This window comes from Bufo gargarizans, chromosome 4, assembly GCF_014858855.1.
Source record: "Bufo gargarizans isolate SCDJY-AF-19 chromosome 4, ASM1485885v1, whole genome shotgun sequence".
In the NCBI taxonomy this organism is placed as follows: domain Eukaryota; kingdom Metazoa; phylum Chordata; class Amphibia; order Anura; family Bufonidae; genus Bufo; species Bufo gargarizans.
This window is the reverse complement of record NC_058083.1, coordinates 392,072,246-392,091,763: the sequence shown is the minus strand read 5'-3', so window position 1 is coordinate 392,091,763 and position 19,518 is coordinate 392,072,246. Positions and strand designations below refer to the sequence as shown.

General features: G+C 42.3%; 1 protein-coding gene across 3 annotated transcripts in view; it reads left to right on the top strand.

The window, feature by feature from the left end:
- Positions 1-19,518, top strand: part of EPM2A (EPM2A glucan phosphatase, laforin) — a 125,603-nt gene that overhangs the window by 65,985 nt on the left and 40,100 nt on the right. For all 3 annotated transcript variants that reach the window (XM_044290000.1, XM_044289999.1, XM_044290001.1), the window contains 2 exons: positions 4,789-4,963; positions 10,599-10,840. In XM_044290000.1, coding sequence (XP_044145935.1) covers positions 4,789-4,963; positions 10,599-10,840 — 417 coding nt within the window. The remainder of the gene's footprint in view (positions 1-4,788; positions 4,964-10,598; positions 10,841-19,518) is intronic.

Here is a 19,518-nt window from a genome sequence, read left to right as displayed (position 1 = left end):
CTGTAAGACTGCCTACTCCAGCTGCATCTCCAAAATAGAACCAGTACTTACCAAGAGCTTCATTGAAAACCTAACTCAGTCCCTATGGTTCGGCAGTTTGTTATACTACTTCTACATTATTTGCATTTTTTATACTTAGTAGCTTTCAGGGACTTATAATGTAACTAGTACATGAAAAGGGTATTCCAAATAATTGTAATATATCCAAAAAATATTACCTAAATGAATGATAGGTGCACGCCACACTCATAGGACCCTGAACTATTGGGTGGATGGAGAGCCTATGAGCACTGTTCATTTTGGCCACAGTCCCCATAGAATTTAGTTAAGGTGGTCTTGTGTGCACAAGGCCCTGTACGTTGAAGTCTGTGTGGCTATATCATAAATGTTTAATTGGTAATAATTCTGGCACCGGACGGGGTTAAAAGCAGAGTGTGCTTGGTGTGCATGCTGTACCTACACTCCCTGGACTTTGTGTGGCTGTCATGGCCCATAACAGGTAGGAACTAGTGTTAGGGACCACTCATTAAGGCGACCTTGACGTGGTGAGTGGCTTATTACGCTTTGGCCAAAATGTACACCAATGCCTTATTCAACATCCAGCATAAGGGCAGGGCAGAGTGCGATTGCATTTTGTGTTTTTGCAATTCTTTAAATGGGTTGTTCTCCTTTTTGAAGTGTTCAGGTAGGCCTCCCTCCTGGTCAGACCTGTAAAAAAACAATGCTTACCTGATCCCCACCGGTGGGTCCAGGCTCCGTCAGGTCCACCGCACCAGCTGTCAACATCTGCTTTGACACTGCCGCACCCAATGACTAGCCACAGCATTGACCTACCCCCCTTTGCATCACATGAACAGGTAACATTAAGCCAGGGGGACACGTCACCACTGTGACCAGTCACTGGCTGCTGTGGTATTATAATTGATGTTGACAGTGGGGGACCTGAACGAGGTGGCATGGAGCAGGTAAGTCTGCTTATCTTGTCTGGTCTGTCTGGAGGAGGAGGGTCTGCCCAAAAATCTGTGAACAAAAAAAGTGAACAATCCCTTTAAAAGAAAACAACACGATTACTTAGAAGCCTTCTGTTAAATGTTACAATGTGCTGGGTTGGTTGCACCTGAGAATAACAGTCATGTTACTGTGTCATCTTAATTTTCTGTTGGCCAGTTGACATTGTTAGTTTGCTTTATCCTGTAATTGTATAACCAGAAAATGTAACTTCCTTGAAAAGCCACCATAGAAATGAATTTGTCATCAGCCGTTCATTGAAGATAGCCAAGTAACGGCAAGGCAGAAGTTTTCAAAATCATTCCCCAGTTGTTTTACGCAAGCGGTCAAGCAGCATTGAGAAATGACTTTATGTTCAACATGAAATGCCTCTGGCAAGATTTGCTTGTCTCTTTGCCCAATGATTTGGTTAGCAATTAACGCTCATTCTCTTCTAATCACTTTAGGGGGGAAAAATGAAAGGTTTACTGTGTTATAAACCCAAATTAATCTTTACACAACCCCAATGACTACACGTTGTCGGTACTGCCATGTTTTATTTCTTAGGGAACATTATATATATATATATATATATATATATATATCTATATATATATATCTTGGACTTGAGTCAGCTTTACACCTTTGTAAATATTCAGGATTGAAATTCATTGATGTCACTGCCTCAGAGCAGATGATAAATGATCAATTAACTAGAGATCAGTAGTTGAAGAATATTTATTATACTTTTGGCAGAACCTTTAGAAACCTATTGAGTGAAACTGTGTCAAGTAAGCTTTTGAATTATGCTTTTTGTTTAATACTGAAATATTTTTATTCTGAATGAAGACAAATTTTGTTGCCCAAAAGAACAGATCCTTACTGTTTGCTTGAATAAGAAGCTGAAAACACAACCATTTACAAAGACGTTATTACTGCTCTAGGAGCCCAATGGATTATTCTCAACACTTATTAAAATAATAGTATGGTACTGTGTTTACCAAAAAATCTATGTGACGTTAAATAACTTTGTGTTAAAAAAGACAAAAGTATTATAGCAGTGATACTTTTATTGGCTAACCCAAAACAATTCTGTTTGCAAGCTTTAAGAGCAGAGAGGCTCCTTCGTCAGGGGAATTTGAGCCTCTGTGCTCAGAAATTTTTTGGTTAGCCAATAAAGGTGTCACTGCTATAATATGTTTGTCTTTTTTGAAACAAAAAGTGTTTAACAACACTCATTAACATTAGATATCAAAACACTAGACATAATAGTTTGGTTCTCCCTTTACTGCTCCTTATGCACTGCTGAGCTAGAGGTTGATGGGAGTTGGACCCCCACCAGTCTGATACTATCCTAAGCATAGGTCATCGGTATTAAAGCTTTGAGCCCTGTACTGAAAAAAATAAATATTATTTTACCTTGCTCCCTTAAAGGGGTTGTCTCACCTTGCACTTTAGTGATATATTGCTAGGACATTTCACCAATGTCAGATAGGTGTGGGTCTCACCTCTAGGACCTGCACCTATCTGTAGAACAGAGCCCCCAACGTAAAACAAGAGCACACCTCACATGTGCAGCCACCCTCTATTAATTTTTATGGAAGTTCCGAAAATACCACTCGGCTATTTGAGGAGGTCCCATGGAAATAAAAGGAGAATGCAATGCACAAGCACAGCCACTGCTCCATTTACTTCTATGGGACTGCTGGAAATAAAAAAAGCTCCTGCGTGGTTGGCTCTTGTCCACTTTGGAGACCCTGTTCTAGAGATAAGTGTGGGTCCCACCTTTGGGACTAGCACCTACCTGACATTGGTCGCAAATCCTAACAATATGCCACCAATATGCAAAGTGAAACAACCCTTTAAAAGGGGTTGTTCCCCTTCGTAAAGCTTTTCTACAGTCCCCCACTCTATAGCATACCCATAGAAGTGAATGGAGTATTGGCCAGACTTGCGCAGTGTGCGCTCTCCATTAATTTCTAAGGGGCTTCCAAAAATAGCCAAGCGCTATCTTTAGAATGGACCCCCCAAAGTGAACAAGAGCTCAACGCAAATGCGCGGGATGCTCTCCATTCACTTCTATGGGAGTTCCAAAGAGTGAGCGCACTCGGCTATTTTCAGAAGTCCCAAAGAAATGAATGGAGAGCTCACACGCAAGAGCGGCCACTGCTCCTTTCACCTCTATTGGACTGCTGGAAATAGCCTAGTCAGCACTTGGCTATTTTTGGAACACTTATAGAAATGAATTTTGGCCGTGCATGTGCGGTGCTCTCTTGTTTGCTTTGGGGGCCCCGTTCTAGAGATAGTGTCACCACCAGACATCTGAGAAGCTCTGGCAGATGTCTTTCAGAACCTCCCCCTTGAGCTTCCTTTTGTTTTGCTTTCATTTTCTCATCTCGTTAGCCTCTCTCAGCTGTCATGTAGTTGCACTGATTGCATCCCTTTAAATCCCTTCCCAGACTGCTTCACTTTGCGGTTTATATTCCTTCCTGGAGTGTGTGCATGCTGATCCTACTTCTGAGTCTTCTACAGATAAGTTTTGTTCATTCATTTGTGTTTTTCTGTTTGCTGGATCCCAGGTGACCCTGACTCCCTCCGTATCAAGTGTAGGGAGCTGGTGGCCGTGTCCCCTCACTATTATAGGGTGTTCAGGTGTTATACAGTCGAGGTACGAGGATATGCGATCATCTACCATTGGGATTTTCGCATAGGCTGAGCAGTCAGGGAGAGTGCCAGGTCTGATGCAGGGCTCTCCCTTTTGGTTCCTTAGTTTTGGATCCAGTCAGTCGGATATTCATTTTGTGTCTTCTAGTTTCCTGTACTCCTTCCGTGACAGATAGGTGCTGGTCTCACCTCTGGGACTAGTACCTTTTTGACATCGGTGAAAAATCCTAGCAATATGCCACCAATGTGCAAGGTGAAAGAAACCCATTAAAGTGCTTGTTCACCTTTTGTAGTGCTTTTTTACAGAACCCACAGCATGGCCAGACCCATGTGGGTAATCATACTTAACTAATCCCTGCTGCTGGGTTGTAGCTACATCACTACCCCATGGGTGACACGTCAATGCTGTGTCCAGTCATTGGCTGCAGCGGTCACGTGACCAGACAAATTGGATGTTGAAGAGACAGAGGTGGGGGAGAGTTGGAGTCGAAACCCAGTGGCAGGGATCAGGTAAGTATGATTACCACCACAGGTCTAGCCATTCTATCTGTAGAAAAGCTCTACAAAGGTCTCTTTAAAAAAGCCTGTGAATATCTCAGTAGACTAATGTGTAAGGCTTGTCCATGTTGGAGTTGGTACCAATAAGTATGCTGTTAGAATTTATTTCCCATATTCAATAAGCAGTAGCAGCATTGATGTTCCTGGGTATGTGTTATGCTCAGTTTGTAGACCGAGTGAGCGGTGAGTATGAGACTAAGCTGTGGAACAGCATTTACCTGGTTGTGAAGAGGACCTTCAATAACCCTGCGTGTATTAAAGAAATGTTGTAGGCAAACTCTTTGACTTAAATTTGAGAGTCTAGTGGGAAAAACAAACCAGAATGCAGAATGCTCCAATTTGCTCTGAACGGATTATTGGTCCATGAAAAAAAAATAAAAACAACTGACCTGTGAATTCTTTACAGATATATGACCTGTGAATTGGTCCATTGACTTGTATGTGTCAGTGTTCAATCTGTGTGCTGTCTATTCTAAACTTGGACAGCACACAGGCATGAAAATCACTAGTCTGAGTGAGACCTAAGAGGTTTTTTTTTTGCCTGTGTATGGTTTTATTCCATTTTATTTAAATTGATAGGTAATGGACCACACCATGACCGCTGCTGTGTTTACGAGGAAAGTAACATAGTAGATGGTGTTTATTGCGATCCAATAGGGCATTGGATTGAAACCACTGGACATACTGATGAAATGAAGCACACCACAGACTTCTACTTCCACATTGCAGATAATCAGGCCATGCATTTCTCCAGGTACACTATAACATTCTCTTCTACTGGCATTGTGTTAAAGGGTTGTCCAGGATTAGAAAAACATGGCTGCTCGCTTCCACAAACAGCCACACATGGGTTGTGTGTGGTATTGCATCTCAGCTCCACTGAACTCAATGGCACTGAACTGCAATACCACATACAACCTATGGACAGGTGTGGGGCTGTTATAGAAGAAAGCAGCCATGTTTTTCTAATCCTGATTTTTTTTTTCAACCCCTATAATGTCTCAGTCTTCTAATATTGAAAGGTACTCCTTTTCCATATGTTGTTGTCTTGTATACCGTATTTTCTTCTGAATGGAGGCATGAATACGTTATGTACCTTTTTTGTTACGGATCCCATGCAGCGTAGAATTAAAACATTCATTGAATCTATTAAACGGGTTGTCTGTTTTTTACTATTGATGATCTATCCTCAGGATAGGTCATCAATATCAGATGGGTGGGGTCCAACTCCCGGCACCCCCGCCGATCAGCTGTTTTCTCCGTTTACCTGCTCGCCGCAGCAATTGTACCGCTGAGCAATATAATTACAATAATGGTGTCCCTATTCACTTTTATGGGATGGCTCCGTCTGCTTAAATGAAGAGGATGCAGCCTTCTTGTTCTGCCCAGCAGAATTAGAGAATCATTACAGATCATGTCTGCCTCAGTCTTGGCATTTCTCAAGTGTTTAGTTTGGTTATAGCACCATCTAGCGGTGTTAAGTTGTATTACACTTTGTTTTTCCTGTTACAATACTACTGCATTGTGGGAGTGCAAAGCATCTTGGGAAAGAAGTCTCCAGTACACATCAGCAGAGCTATCCTATGCGTGTCTCCATCTCAAACTCCACCATCCTTATAAAAGCATATCTGGTGAGAGAGCTACCTTTGTTTCAGGGATATTGTGTGTTGCAGAGCTGTTCAGCTAGTTGTAATTGTTACTAAGGAAGTTGTTATTACTGTTAGCTAGACATGTAATCCTATGTATAGGCAGCCATTTTACCATGTGCTTTCACTGTCAATGTAAATGTTATAGTACATGCTATGCTATGCTTTATACTTATACATGTTGTTTGTATTCTTGTAGTTTTACCAAACAATCCTGTTTTACCAATTAATCAATCGTATATAATCAATCAATCACATATGTACGACCTGTTGACCAATAAACAAGTTAGACTACAAAGAACAGTCCTCTTATTTGGAAGACAGGTATATACGGAGCAAGCATTCTGTACAGTATTCTAATGTATTGGCTCTTATGAGCCAAAGTTGTTGCTTTGCAAAGTCTCGCAAGACTTTGGTTAATAACTTCATAAATTGATTTCTACTGTAAAAAAACATTTCCTAAGCTCAGGTTCGGTTCCAAGGTTCCACTTGGAATCAAACCCGAGTTCGAGAAATATTTTGTTTTTGCAGTAGAAATCAATTTATGAAGTTATTACCTGAAGTCTTGCGAGACTTCGCGAAGTAGTTATTTCGGCTCATTGGAGCCAACACATTCTAATGCAGTATTGAAACGAAGTTTTATGCGAACATCCGAAGTCGATTCGCTCATCCCTATTGATGGCCTATCCTTAAGATTGATCATCAACAGCATAAGTGAATTTTCTCAATTGTTTAAGAATTACCAATTTTATTTCTACGCTGCATGGGATTCGTAACAGAAAAGGTACATAATGTATTCACATACACGACAACATCATATGGAAAAGGAGAACCTGAGGATGTCATCAATAATAAAAAGTGGACAACCCCTTTAAAGTTAATTTGTGAATATGAATTTGTTTTTGTTTTTTTATCCTTTTTCATGAAAATGAAGCTTAAAGTCAGGTCATTTCATATTGATGACCTGTCCTCAGCTGTTCTGCAGGAGCTCTGGTTCCAGAACTACAGCTCTGTCCATTGTGTTTAGTGGACAGAGCTGGTTACTGTAATAGTGATTATCTCTGTCCTACACTTTTGGTGCACTGCTGAACTGTGCTGCGCAACGGAAGAGCAGCTGATTGGCGGTGGTGCAAAGTAGTAGACTCCTTCCAATTAGAGATTAATGGCTTATTCTGAGAATAGGGCGTCAATTTAAAAGGACCAAAATATGAAACCCCTTACATAACTTGACCTGTGGTATAGATTTTAAATCCGCAGCAGGAAAATCTATGCTGTAGAATTTGGCCTTGAATTCAACCTTAAAGGGGTTCTCTGGGAATTAAGAAAAGGAAAATACTTAAATGGTACTTTATGATAAATATATTCCCAAATGCCTTTCATTAGTTATAATGGCTTCTTTTATCTAGGGAGCAATAATTAGGAGAAATAAAATGGCTGCCATCCTATTAGTACACACAAAACCTGTCCTAATCATACAGGAGGACAAGTTACTTCACAACACTGAGGTAAAGAGCTGCCTCATCCTCCTCTTTGCTCTACTTGTCAGGGATTATGATCCTGAATACAGGTGAAGGTGGGTGTGTGGGGGTATGTGGCTAATGAGCAGCAACACTTGCATGCAGTCTCCATTACCACAGCCCCACATTACCACAGTTTGTTCTGTCTATCCTCTCTGTATTAAATTCCCCAGAGATATGGCTAAAGTTCTTATAAGCTATATTCAGGATCATAATGGACTGAACGTGCACGCCACCGCGCATGCGCCATGGTGACTTATTTCTGGCCAGTATAGTACAGAACCGGCGTGCGCGTTCGCGGCTCTGTACTATTCTGGCCAGGAAGAAGTCACCATCGTGCATATGCGACGGCCAGGAGAAAAGGAGTCTTCTGCGCAAGTGCGGCCACCGGGATTCCGGAGAAGAGCGGTGGCCGTAACCAGGGGAGACCGAATGACAACAATAAGGTAAGTGGGGATGGATTTTCTCGTAAATGGTGGGAATGGGTTAATCAAATATATTTACAAAAATGATCACTGTCAAATCACTAACAGATTTAACAGTGATCATTATGATGGGATAACCCCTTTAAAGATACACTAATTCTAAGGATTGAAATTTAAAATGGGACATTAAAGCTATATTCACCTGCTCTTGTTGGAGAAAATTCTGCAACTATTTCTTTCATCTTAAAGGGGTTATCCAGAGATTACTACAAACACATTCATTGAATTTGCCTGACATTTGTAATATACCTGTCATTCGGAAATTGCGTAGATCAGCATCCCGGGAACCCAATCACATGACACTCTTCTGAAAATCCAGTTTATGTCAGTATCACATCATTTACCAGGTTTCTGACCTGGGATATGAATGGTCATCAGTTCTGCTGTGTACAGGGCCAGAATTGTTGTTCTTCCTGTTGCATGTGCAAACTCCTGAATCCACCTCATTAGCACATGTGCCAGAGAGAGGAATAGTTCTGGTCCCCTCTACAGCGGAAGTGACGACCCATCTGTAGCCCAGGGTAGAAATCTGGTAAGGGACATGACATCAGTGGTAGATGGGTTTTCAGAACAGGAGTGTCACGTGACTTGGTACATAGGATGCCAATACAGACAGATTCGGAACGGTAAGTATATTATAAACTATCTCCTGTAGATGTGTTATGTGTAGTTAAGGTGGGTAAACAGGACCCGCTTGGTTAGAGATTATCACCCTTTCATGGAGCCTGCCATATCTTTGTATGTGCTGCAGAAACTACCACATTTAGATGAATGGACTAGATTTTTAGAGATTTCACAGAAATTTCTGCCACAAATTCTCCAAAGATGTCTGCCAGCAGTTTTCTCCTCTCTTCCCACTGAAAAGACATACGCTAAGCGGAGCATGTATGTGTATGGGGAAATTGGGGCAGATAACTGTCTGCTAAACAAGCGGTCTGCTCACAGCTATTGAAAATACAGTACAGACCAAAAGTTTGGACACACCTTCTCATTCAAAGAGTTTTCTTTATTTTCTTGACTATGAAAATTGTAGATTCACACTGAAGGCATCAACACTATGAATTAACACATGTGGAATTATATACATAACAAAAAAGTGTGAAACAACTGAAAATATGTCATATTCTAGGTTTTTCAAAGTACCCACCCTTTGCTTTGAATACTGCTTTGCACACTCTTGGCATTCTCTTGATGAGGTAGTCACCTGAAATGGTCTTCCAACAGTCTTGAAGGAGTTCCCAGAGATGCTTAGCACTTGTTGGCCCTTTTGCCTTCACTCTGCTCAATTGGGTTCAGTTCCGGTGACTGTGGAGGCCAGGTCATCTGGCGCAGCATCCCATCACTCTCCTTCATGGTCAAATAGCCCTTACACAGCCTGGAGGTGTGTTTGGGGACATTGTCCAGTTGAAAAATAAATGATGGTCCAACTAAACGCAAACCGGATGGAATAGCATGCCGCTGCAAGATGCTGTGGTAGCCATGCTGGTTCAGTATGCCTTCAATTTTGAATAAATCCCCAACAGTGTCACCAGCAAAGCACCCCCACACTATCACACCTCCTCCTCAATGCTTCACGGTGGGAACCAGGCATGTAGAGTCCATCCGTTCACCTTTTCTTCGTCGCACAAAGACACGGTAGTTGGAACCAAAGATCTCAAATTTGGACTCATCAGACCAAAGCACAGATTTCCACTGGTCTAATGTCCATTCCTTGTGTTCTTTAGCCCAAACAAGTCTCTTCTGCTTGTTTCCTGTCCTTAGCAATGGTTTCCTAGCAGATATTCTACCATGAAGGCCTGATTCACACAGTCTCCTCTTAACAGTTGTTCTAGAGATGTGTCTGCTGCTAGAACTCTGTGTGGCATTGACCTGGTCTCTAATCTGAGCTGCTGTTAACCTGTGATTTCTGAGGCTGGTGACTCAGATGAACTTATCCTCCGCAGCAGAGGTGACTCTTGGTCTTCATTTCCTGGGGCGGTCCGCATGTGAGCCAGTTTCTTTGTAGCGCTTGATGGTTTTTGTGACTGCACTTGGGGACACTTTCAAAGTTTTCCCAATTTTTCAGACTGACTGACCTTCATTTCTTAAAGTAATGATGGCCACTCGTTTTTCTTTACTTAGCTGCTGACTTCTCCACAACGCAACTGATGGTCCCAACCCCATTTATAAGGCAAGAAATCCCACTTATTAAACCTGACAGGGCACACCTGTGAAGTGAAAACCATTTCAGGTGACTACCTCTTGAAGCTCATCAAGAGAATGCCAAGAGTGTGCAAAGCAGCAATCAAAGCAAAAGGTGGCTACTTTGAAGAACCTAGAATATGACATATTTTCAGTTGTTTCACACTTTTTTGTTATGTATATAATTCCACATGTGTTAATTTATAGTTTTGATGCCTTCAGTGTGAATCTACAATTTTCATAGTCATGAAAATAAAGAAAACTCTTTGAATGAGACGGCGTGTCCAAACTTTTGGTCTGTACTCTATATGGGCATCTTAAGGCTTGTAACTTGCATTTTCCTATTTAGTAAAATTAATATTCCTTTTTGATTACAAGGTAATTCTGTGACAATAATGTCAAACAAGGATAATATAGTAACATAAAAATACAGTATGTAAAGTGTAGTCTTAAAATCTTTGTCATCATCATGTTGAGCATACAAATGATTTACATGCTTGTGAGTTTGCGGGTATATTATTTTACTCTTGATATATATCTGTGTATTTTTTTAAAATTAGAATACTGCCTAATATATGGCTTGGAAGTTGCCCTCGGCAGCTGGAGCACATTACGATCAAGATGAAACATGAATTAGGAGTGACTGCTGTCCTGAACTTCCAGACAGAATGGGATGTTATTCAGAACTCCAAAGGCTGCAATAAGTATTCTGAGCCCATGAGTCCAGACACCATGTTCAGGTTATATAATGAAGCTGGAATGACATATATATGGATTCCTACACCTGATATGAGTACAGAAGGTATGTGCCCTTATGTATTTCAGACACAATATAGTCACGTGATGTCATCATCACTTATACAGTGGCCCCAGTTTCAGATAAAATTGTCAAGCTGGCATATATATATATATATATATATATATATAATCTCCAATATATTTTACTAACTATTATGCAACTCTTCTGTAAAAAAGAGGCAACAGGTTCCTCAGCATCACTACAGCAGTGTTTGTAAAGATGAACATACATACTTTCTAATGATCATTTTTAAAGTATACCAGACACCAGCTGTATGCAAAAATAAAGCAACCGAAGCTGTCTTTAGAACCTATAACATAACTGTCTCCAGCTAGATCTCTGTCTTTCAGAAGAGATGAAGACCACTGTAATGCAAGTCTTTTGACCTTATTGTACTCTCCAAAGTAAAGGTGATAGGTGACAATGGTCGAATCTCCCTGGGATTGGAAGGCATTTTCATAGGTGGATTTCAGTCCATTTTCTCTAACAAAATCCAGTTTAAAAAAAGTTTGTTTCCTGACTATTACTACCAAGAAGGAAAATATGGCAAAGGTTGGCAGGAACAGGGTTAACCACCCTGTTCCTCCCCTCTTGGTGGGAGTGGGCTGGTCCTGCTTCCTGCCAAGAGAGGGTAGTTCTTGTCTAGAGACAGAGTAGAGAGGACACAGACTGCAGTCCTCCTGCTCCTACAGGGCGTTATCACTAAATTTCCTCAAGTAAAGCCTTGAGAAGATAAAGACAGCAGAATGAACTGCTATATTCAGCTTCTACACCTATATAGTCAGCATATACAGCTATAACTTTTGTGTTGCCCTGATTGGATTTGGTTATTCATGCCATGTGGGCGGCTCTACCAATAGCCTGGCTATATGTGTGCACTTTTTAGTCATTCTGTGTTTTTTACTTTTAATACGTTTTTATAGATTTTAAGCAAGGGTATTACAGTAATCCAGACTTAGTCTGGACAGAAAAAAGCATAAACAACAATAGCATACAGGCATGTAGTAGCATTGTGTATATCAGTGCACATATTTAAGATTCGGTGGTTCAATCGTAACTGGTTCTTCATCTGTAGACACTGCAGAGTTCGGGAGATGGGAAAGAAAGGGAATCAAGGAAATCAAAGAAAAAGAAAGTGGAAGGGCATTTACAGAATGGGATCTGGTATTGAGGAGGCATGTGAACTTGAGAGCCATGGCAGCCACTGATTGTGAGCACGGATCCTGGATTGCAGAGTGGGTGAATAAACTAGTTCATGTTGGTCTACAAGATATTGGACTTCAGATATTAGGAGAGTGATCCCTTGTTTCCAGTGTTGGTCTATGACCTTGCATGTAGCATTTACAATGTGTGCTACTACCCGTCTCATGTTCTGTGGAATATTAGATCCCATACATAGTATAGCAAGTTCCGGTGTTAGGTTGAAGGATTCCCCAGTTACTTCTGCTATTAGATCTAATCACTCTTTCCACAAAGTTGAGATTTCAGGACAGAACCACCACATGTGTGCAGGATTTCCTCTGTGCCCACATCCATGCCAGTAGGACGTTGGGTAGTCTCCCTTCATATGTGCCAGTCTGTCTGGTGTGAGGTACCAGCACAATTGAATGTTTCTATTCTGCTCTGCATGGTTGATACATTTGGATGGTTTAATTGCCCATAGTAATGCTTCATGCCACTCTGGAAGTGGAAATGTGGTTCCTAGTTCTTGTTCCCATTTGACCATAAAGGTGAGTTTAGATGGGGTGGGGGATGAGGATAAGGACGTGTAAATAATGGACAGGCTTTTTTATGCGCCGGAGGTATAGTTAATGAATCCGGTGAGCATTGTGGTTGGGATGTGGGTGTGAATATTAGAGAGGGAAGTTAATAGGTGGCTGATTTGGAGGTATTTGTAGAAGAGTGTGTTGGGGAGGGAAAATCTGGTATGTAGTGTTTCAAATTGCAATAGAGAGGTCCCATCATAGCTTTTTCCAATGGTGTCTATTCATTTTAGGGTCCAATGAGTCAAGGATAGATTAGGTATGTGATATTCCGGTGACATCAAGGGGAATTGGTTTCTATCTAGATTGAGCAGGGTGGATGGGGAGGAGAGCAAATGTCGCCAAGGCTCTGAGGTGGCCACCATGGTGCTTAATGCTAGATCACAGTTAAATTGCTTTAAAGGGCTTCTGTCACCCCACTAAACTCCTTTTTTGGGGTGGGGGGGGTACTTATAATCCCTATACTGTGATATATCTATACATTATGTTATTAATCATTTTCACTCTGTAGATAAGGCAAAAAAATTACTTTTATTATATGCTAATTACCTGTCTACCAGCAAGTAGGGCGTCTACTTGCTGGTAGCAGCCGCAAAAAACTGCCCCCTCCTCCTGTTGATTGACAGGGCCAGCCGTGATCTCCTCCTCCGACTGGCCCTGTCTGCATTTCAAAAATCGCGCGCCTGTCTTGATTCGGCGCAGGCGCTCTGAGAGAAGGAGGCTCGCCTCCTCAGCACTCCCTCAGTGCGCCTGCGCCGATGATGTCACCGAAAGAGAAGACGTCTTCGGCGCACGCGCACTGAGGGAGTGCTGAGGAGACAAGCCTCCTTCTCTCAGAGCGCCTGCGCCAAATCAAGACAGGCGCGCGATTTTAAAAATATGTTTTTTTGCCATCTCTACAGAATGAAAATGAATAATAACATAATGTATAGATATATCGCAGTATAGGGATTATAAGTACCAAAAATAAAATAAAAATTAGTTTAGTGGGGTGACAGAAGCCCTTTATCGCTTGTGCGGCTAGGTAGGCCACCATTCTTTGGCTTGTGCTGTTAAAGACGCTCAGTAGTATTTCCTCACCTCCGGGACCCCCAAACCTCCCATTCTCATGGAAGGATACAGTGCGGATTTGCATATTCTGGGTCTGGTAGGGCCCCAAATAAACTTTAGCATATCTGCCTGGAGTTGCCATTCTGTGTTTCTTGATGGTATGTAAGGGGATAGGCCGAACTGGATGGACAAATGTCTTTTTTCGGCCTTATGTACTATGTTACTATGTTACTATAATGTCACAAAGGGATGCCATGCATGTTTTCTTGTTCTATTAATGTGTGCTATTAGTTGGTTATGTCACAGAAACTCTGTCGATTTTCTACCAGGCAAGCATCCTAAATCCTCAAGTGAAGTTGCAGTAGCTGGGTTTGGGGTGGTCACAGCTCTACGCTGAGTCCCTCGGACAATGTGGAAGTGTCACCACATGTTGCTACTTTCCGGAAGGGATGGTACTCCATGGTGCACCCCAATGGGTAATTAGTCCAGAGAGTCAGGGTTTGCAGTAAACCATTCTGTTTCTTTACTGGAGGAACTGAAGTGCAAAACAATAAAGGCAAGTCACTGAGCTGGCTTCTCCAGTCTCCTCCCAGAAGGTTTTGTGCTGAGGAAATGCCTGAGCTAACTGTCTCTCTCTCAAAAAGCTGGTACCCTGGTCAAAGGGCGGATGACCTAGATTCAGTGGCAGAGTATCTCCGTCTTAGTGTGATAATCTCTTCTACTAAACATTGGTTACTATCTGCCGACAACTAGGGCTGTAACTGATCTCTTTATATACAGTTTCTAACTGAACTAGAAACTTTTAGTGGGATGGGTGCAGTGGAGAAGCACAGCCTAAACAGAAGCAATGTTGCAGTAAGTTGCCCTCAGTGATTTATGCTCAGTGTGTTGCTATCAATTCTCTAGCTAAATGTCTTGTGAAACAAATGGAGTGTTTGGCTACTTTTACATGGATCTGCAAAAACACTTCTGTTACCATAATACAACCGCATGCATCCATCATGAACGGATCCGGTTGTATTATGTCTTCTTTAGCCATGACGGATCCGTAATGAACACCATTGAAAGTCAATGAGGGACAGATCCGTTGTGTCAGAGAAAACAGATCCGTCCCCATTGACTTACATTGTGTGCCAGGACAGATCCGTCTTGCTCTGTACCACATGGCGGACAGAAAAACACTGCAGGCAGCGTTTTGGTGTCCACCTCCAGAGCGGAATGGTGACTGAACGGAGGCAAACTGATGCATTCTGATTGGATCCTTTTCCATTCAGACTGCATTAGGGCAAAACTGATCCATTTTGGACCGCTTCTGAGAGCCCATGACTGATCTCAGAAACGAAAAACCAAAACGCTAGTGTGAAAGTAGCCTTAGTGTGCTGGTGATTACTGAGAAGATGGGGCATGACCGGACTGTATATCAGGCAGCCAATCAATAAACATAAACACTCACAGCAGGAAAGCTAGGGATTGTAGTCTTTGGAGTTTTCTGAGGGAAGATCAGGCTCACACAGGAGCTGGACAAACGGATTGCAAGGTAAATTGAAGCTCTGGTTATATGTATAGGTATGGGTTCTGGTTGGGTCACAGCTTGCAGCCTTAAATTAAATTAAAAATTAAGTTACTTTACCGGAATACCCCTTTAAGTGTTTTTCTTTCAGACATAAACAACATAACAAAACCAGACAGTGAAAAGGTCAGTGTGTCTGTTTTTTACATAGTTGCATAATTAATACAGTTGAAAAAGACTTAAGTCCATCATGTTCAACCAAGGGATAGGTGGGGACACGAATTTTAGAAAAAGGGGAGTGAGACCAAGATTTCTACACATTTTCATAAGCATTAAAGGGGTTGTCTAACTTCAGCAAATTATTATGTAGGATAAATTAATACAAGCCAGTTACTAATGTATTGTTATTATCCATATAGCCTCTTTTGCTAAATGGATTCATTTTTCCATCACATTATACACTGCTCGTTTTCATAGTTACGACCAGCCTGCAGTCCAGCAGTGGTGGTCATGCTTGCACACTAGAGAAAATGCTAGAGGCCTATGTGTGGCCCCACAGTCATAGCCATCATAGAGGCTGGCGCTTTTTCCTAGATTGTGCCAGCACGACCACCACTGATGATTTTAGGGTTACATCGGGTATCAAATTATCGATACCTAATCAATACTTTTGTACCAGTATCAATTTGATACCGGGGTTTGCCTTTTACCGATAGTATCGCAGAAAATGGCACACGCTGCTCTCAGCGCACGTCATGTTCCCTCAGCAGCACAGGTGAGAAGGAAGCAGTCTCTCCCTCCCCCTGTGCCGCTGCTGCCGCTGCCACCAGTGAGAGAGGGGCGGAGGAGGGGAGGGACTGTGGCCACTGCGCCACCAATGATAAGTTACCCATTAATACAGATACAGGAGACGGGAGACGGCGGCAGAATCGCATAGTCAGCACCTGACCTCTTTGACAGGGAGCTGCCATCAGGGGCAGTTAATCCCTCAGGTGCCACACACATGAAGCTCCGCCCCTCTCCTGAGAAGCCCCACCCCTCACGGACATCTCTCTCTGCGGTCATGTGATCAGCCATTAGCGTGGGAGGAGTTAGGGGAACACAGGCTCCCAGTAGGACTGTGCTGGTGGAGAATGCAGAGGTACTCCTGTATGGAAAGTGTGTATAAAGCAGGGCAGTGTAACCAGTCTATTGTACAGTTTTCTGTGTGTAATGTGCATACAGTAGTTCTATCTGTGTAATGGGTATGTGGTAGAGCCGTGTATGTAATATGTATATAGTAGTGTCAGGTGGGCGCTGTGTGAGGCAGCATCAGGTGGGCGCTGTGTATGGCAGTGTCAGGTGGGCGCTGTGTATGGCAGCGTCAGGTGGGCGCTATGTATGGCAGCAGGGGTCTTATGTTTAGTGTACGATGTTGGATAAATGTAAAATTGTCTACATTTATTTCTGCATGGGAGACTAGCAATGGTTTCCCTGCAGAAATATCAGCCATTATGTGGGCCTATGCATTATTTATATATATATATATATATATATATATATATATATATATATATATATATATGAATTACGGCAAAATTCGTGCTCTTCCTTGACTAAAAATGCTCCTCAAAATTGAGGAGTATTTTTACTCTTCTGGAAAAAATGTAGTGCGACCTCTGGTCCCCTCCCCTCATTGGTGGCAGTTCTGATCGGAGCCCCAGCAATGTAATCACGGGGCGCCGATCGATTACCATGGTAGCCAGGACGCTACTGAAGCACTGGCTGCCATGGTAAGCTCCCTGCTACTGTGTGCACAAAGCACAGGGCACCAGGGACAGTTTAAAGTCCTATTCACCCTAATAGAGCTCTATTAGGGTGAATAGGACAAGGGATTAAAAGATCCCAGGTTCTAGCCCCTAAGGGGGAAATAGTTATTAAATAAAAAGTAATTGAAATAAAAGGTAAAATAAAACAACGAAATATTAAGTATAAATCAGCCCCTTTCCAAAGTTTACATATAAAATACATAAACAATAAATAAACATATTACATATCACCACGTTCCGAAAAGTCCAAACTATTAAAATATAAAAAATGCCATAACAGAATTTTTTTTTATAAAAACTGTGCGATTTGCCATTTTTTTTGTCACCTTGTCCCCCTAAAAAATAGGATAGGACTGTTCAATGATAGGCTGGACATTCCATAAAATGTTACATTTTTTTTTATGGTATAGAGCAGGGGTAGGTAACCTCCGGCACTCCAGCTGTTGTGAAACTGCAACCCCCAGCATGCATACTTGCTCTGCTCTAAGAACTCTCATAGAAAGGAATGTAGCATGCTGGGAATTGTAGTTTCACAACAGCTGGAGTGCCGAAGGTTGCTGATCCCTGGTGTAGAGTATCGCAATACCTTTTTATGGTATCGAAATCAAATCAAAATTATGGTATCGTGACAAGCCTAGATGGATTACAGCGTGGTTGTGACCATGGAAATGAGCAGTGTATAATGTGATGGAAAAATGAATCCAGCCAGCAAAGGAGGCAATATGGACAATTGGAATACATTAGTAAGTGGCTTGTATTAACTTTTTCTACATAATAAATGCAATTTGCTGAAACCCCTTAATGTCATTTACTTTTAAGAATTAATCTAAGTTCTTTTTTAAACTGCCTATTGACCCTACTGTGACCATGCCCTGAGGTAGAATATGCCATAGATTCACAGTTCATACAGTAAAGAAGCCTTGGTGCCTCTGGAGACTGAACTTATTGGTGCTGATCCAGGGACTCATTGATCTATTTAAACCCCTTCCTGGCCATACACCAGTGCCAGTAATAGTTTTGTTTGAGCTCACTAGCTAGGTTCCTGGTTCTTGTTCCTGTGCTGATTTGAATTGCCTATGTTTCTGACCTCGGCTTGTCCTTTGACCACTCTCTTTCTCTCATTTTTGTACTGTGTTGTCCTCCTGGTTCTGACCGATTTTACATCATACTCTTGTCTTTGTGTTGTTTGTCTCTGGGTGTTTGTCTCTGCACCTTAGTAGCATAAGGACTGTTGACCAGTTGCGGTTACCTGGGGCTTGCACTGCATGTACAGTAGGTAGGGAAAGTGGAGTGGGTTCTAGGTTGGGGCTCACTGTCCGTGTTTGTCCCTACCTACAGCTGTTACACACTGGCTCCACAACCAAATCTATATAATAGCAAGTTGTTAATGTACCTGAAATGAAGACTACAGGGGTTCTACTACCATACATTATGCCACCCCGCATCACAATCCTGGAAGTAGAACCATTTGGTATTTACTTGTCAAGGCCTTTTTATGGCATTGCCCACATGGTCTCCAAACCAATCTCCGGCTGTGATCAACATGAATTGCGGCACCTGAGGGAATAAATGATGGGGTTCAGCAGCATAGCTTTTCCGCGTCATTTTGGATAGGTGCTGGCTGTATGACACAGCCGGCACTTGCCGCATATGGAGTGAACTCACCGCAGCAGCCCGCTCCATAAATTAGCATTTAGGGGTTAATTTGTTTCATTGGTGGCACAGTGGCCAGAGGCTAGAGCCCCCCCCCCTCAGTATTTTCATTGGTGGCGCAGTGGCTGCTTCTGATTGGAGGCCCTGCAGTGATATTGTGGGACATCAATCGGTCTCCCTGTTGCTGTGTGCACACCAGCAGCAGGAACAGTGTAAAATCCTATTCACGCTAATAGATTTCTAATAGGATGAATACGAGAGGGGTCAAAAGATCCCGGGCTAATAGTTATTAAATAAAAAGTTTAAAAACAAAAAAAAGCTAAATATTAAAAGTTTTAATCCTCCCCCTTTCCCAATTTTACATATAAAAATATATAAACAAAAAAAAATAAACATATTAGATATTGCCACATCCAAACTATCACAATATTAACCCCTTCAACCCCGCGCCTGTTTTCACCTTCCTGCCCAGGCCATTTTTTGCAAATCTGACATGTCTGAGGCTGGATCTCCTCAGCTCCCGTAGAAGGCAGTTCCCGATGCCGTGCAAGGCATTGGGCAGCCTCTGCACAGCATCGGGCTGCCTTGTGTCTCATCGGGTCCCCGCCACAGCAGTGCGGGAACTCAATGCGATCGTTTCACCTGACACAAACCTCTTCTATGTCGCTGTCATAGAAGGGGTTAATCCGCCGGCATCGGCTTTTACAGCGATGCCGGCGGATACAGCAGAGGCCCGGCTACCACGGACTGCCGGGCCCCTGCAGTAATCGCGCGCGCTCCGGTGCCCGTGCAATTACTATTACGTCAATTGGCGGAAACTCAGTGGTTCCCATGACATAACAGTACTTCAAAGGTCGGGAAGGGGTTAAAAGATATCTCTTATGCGGTGAATACCGT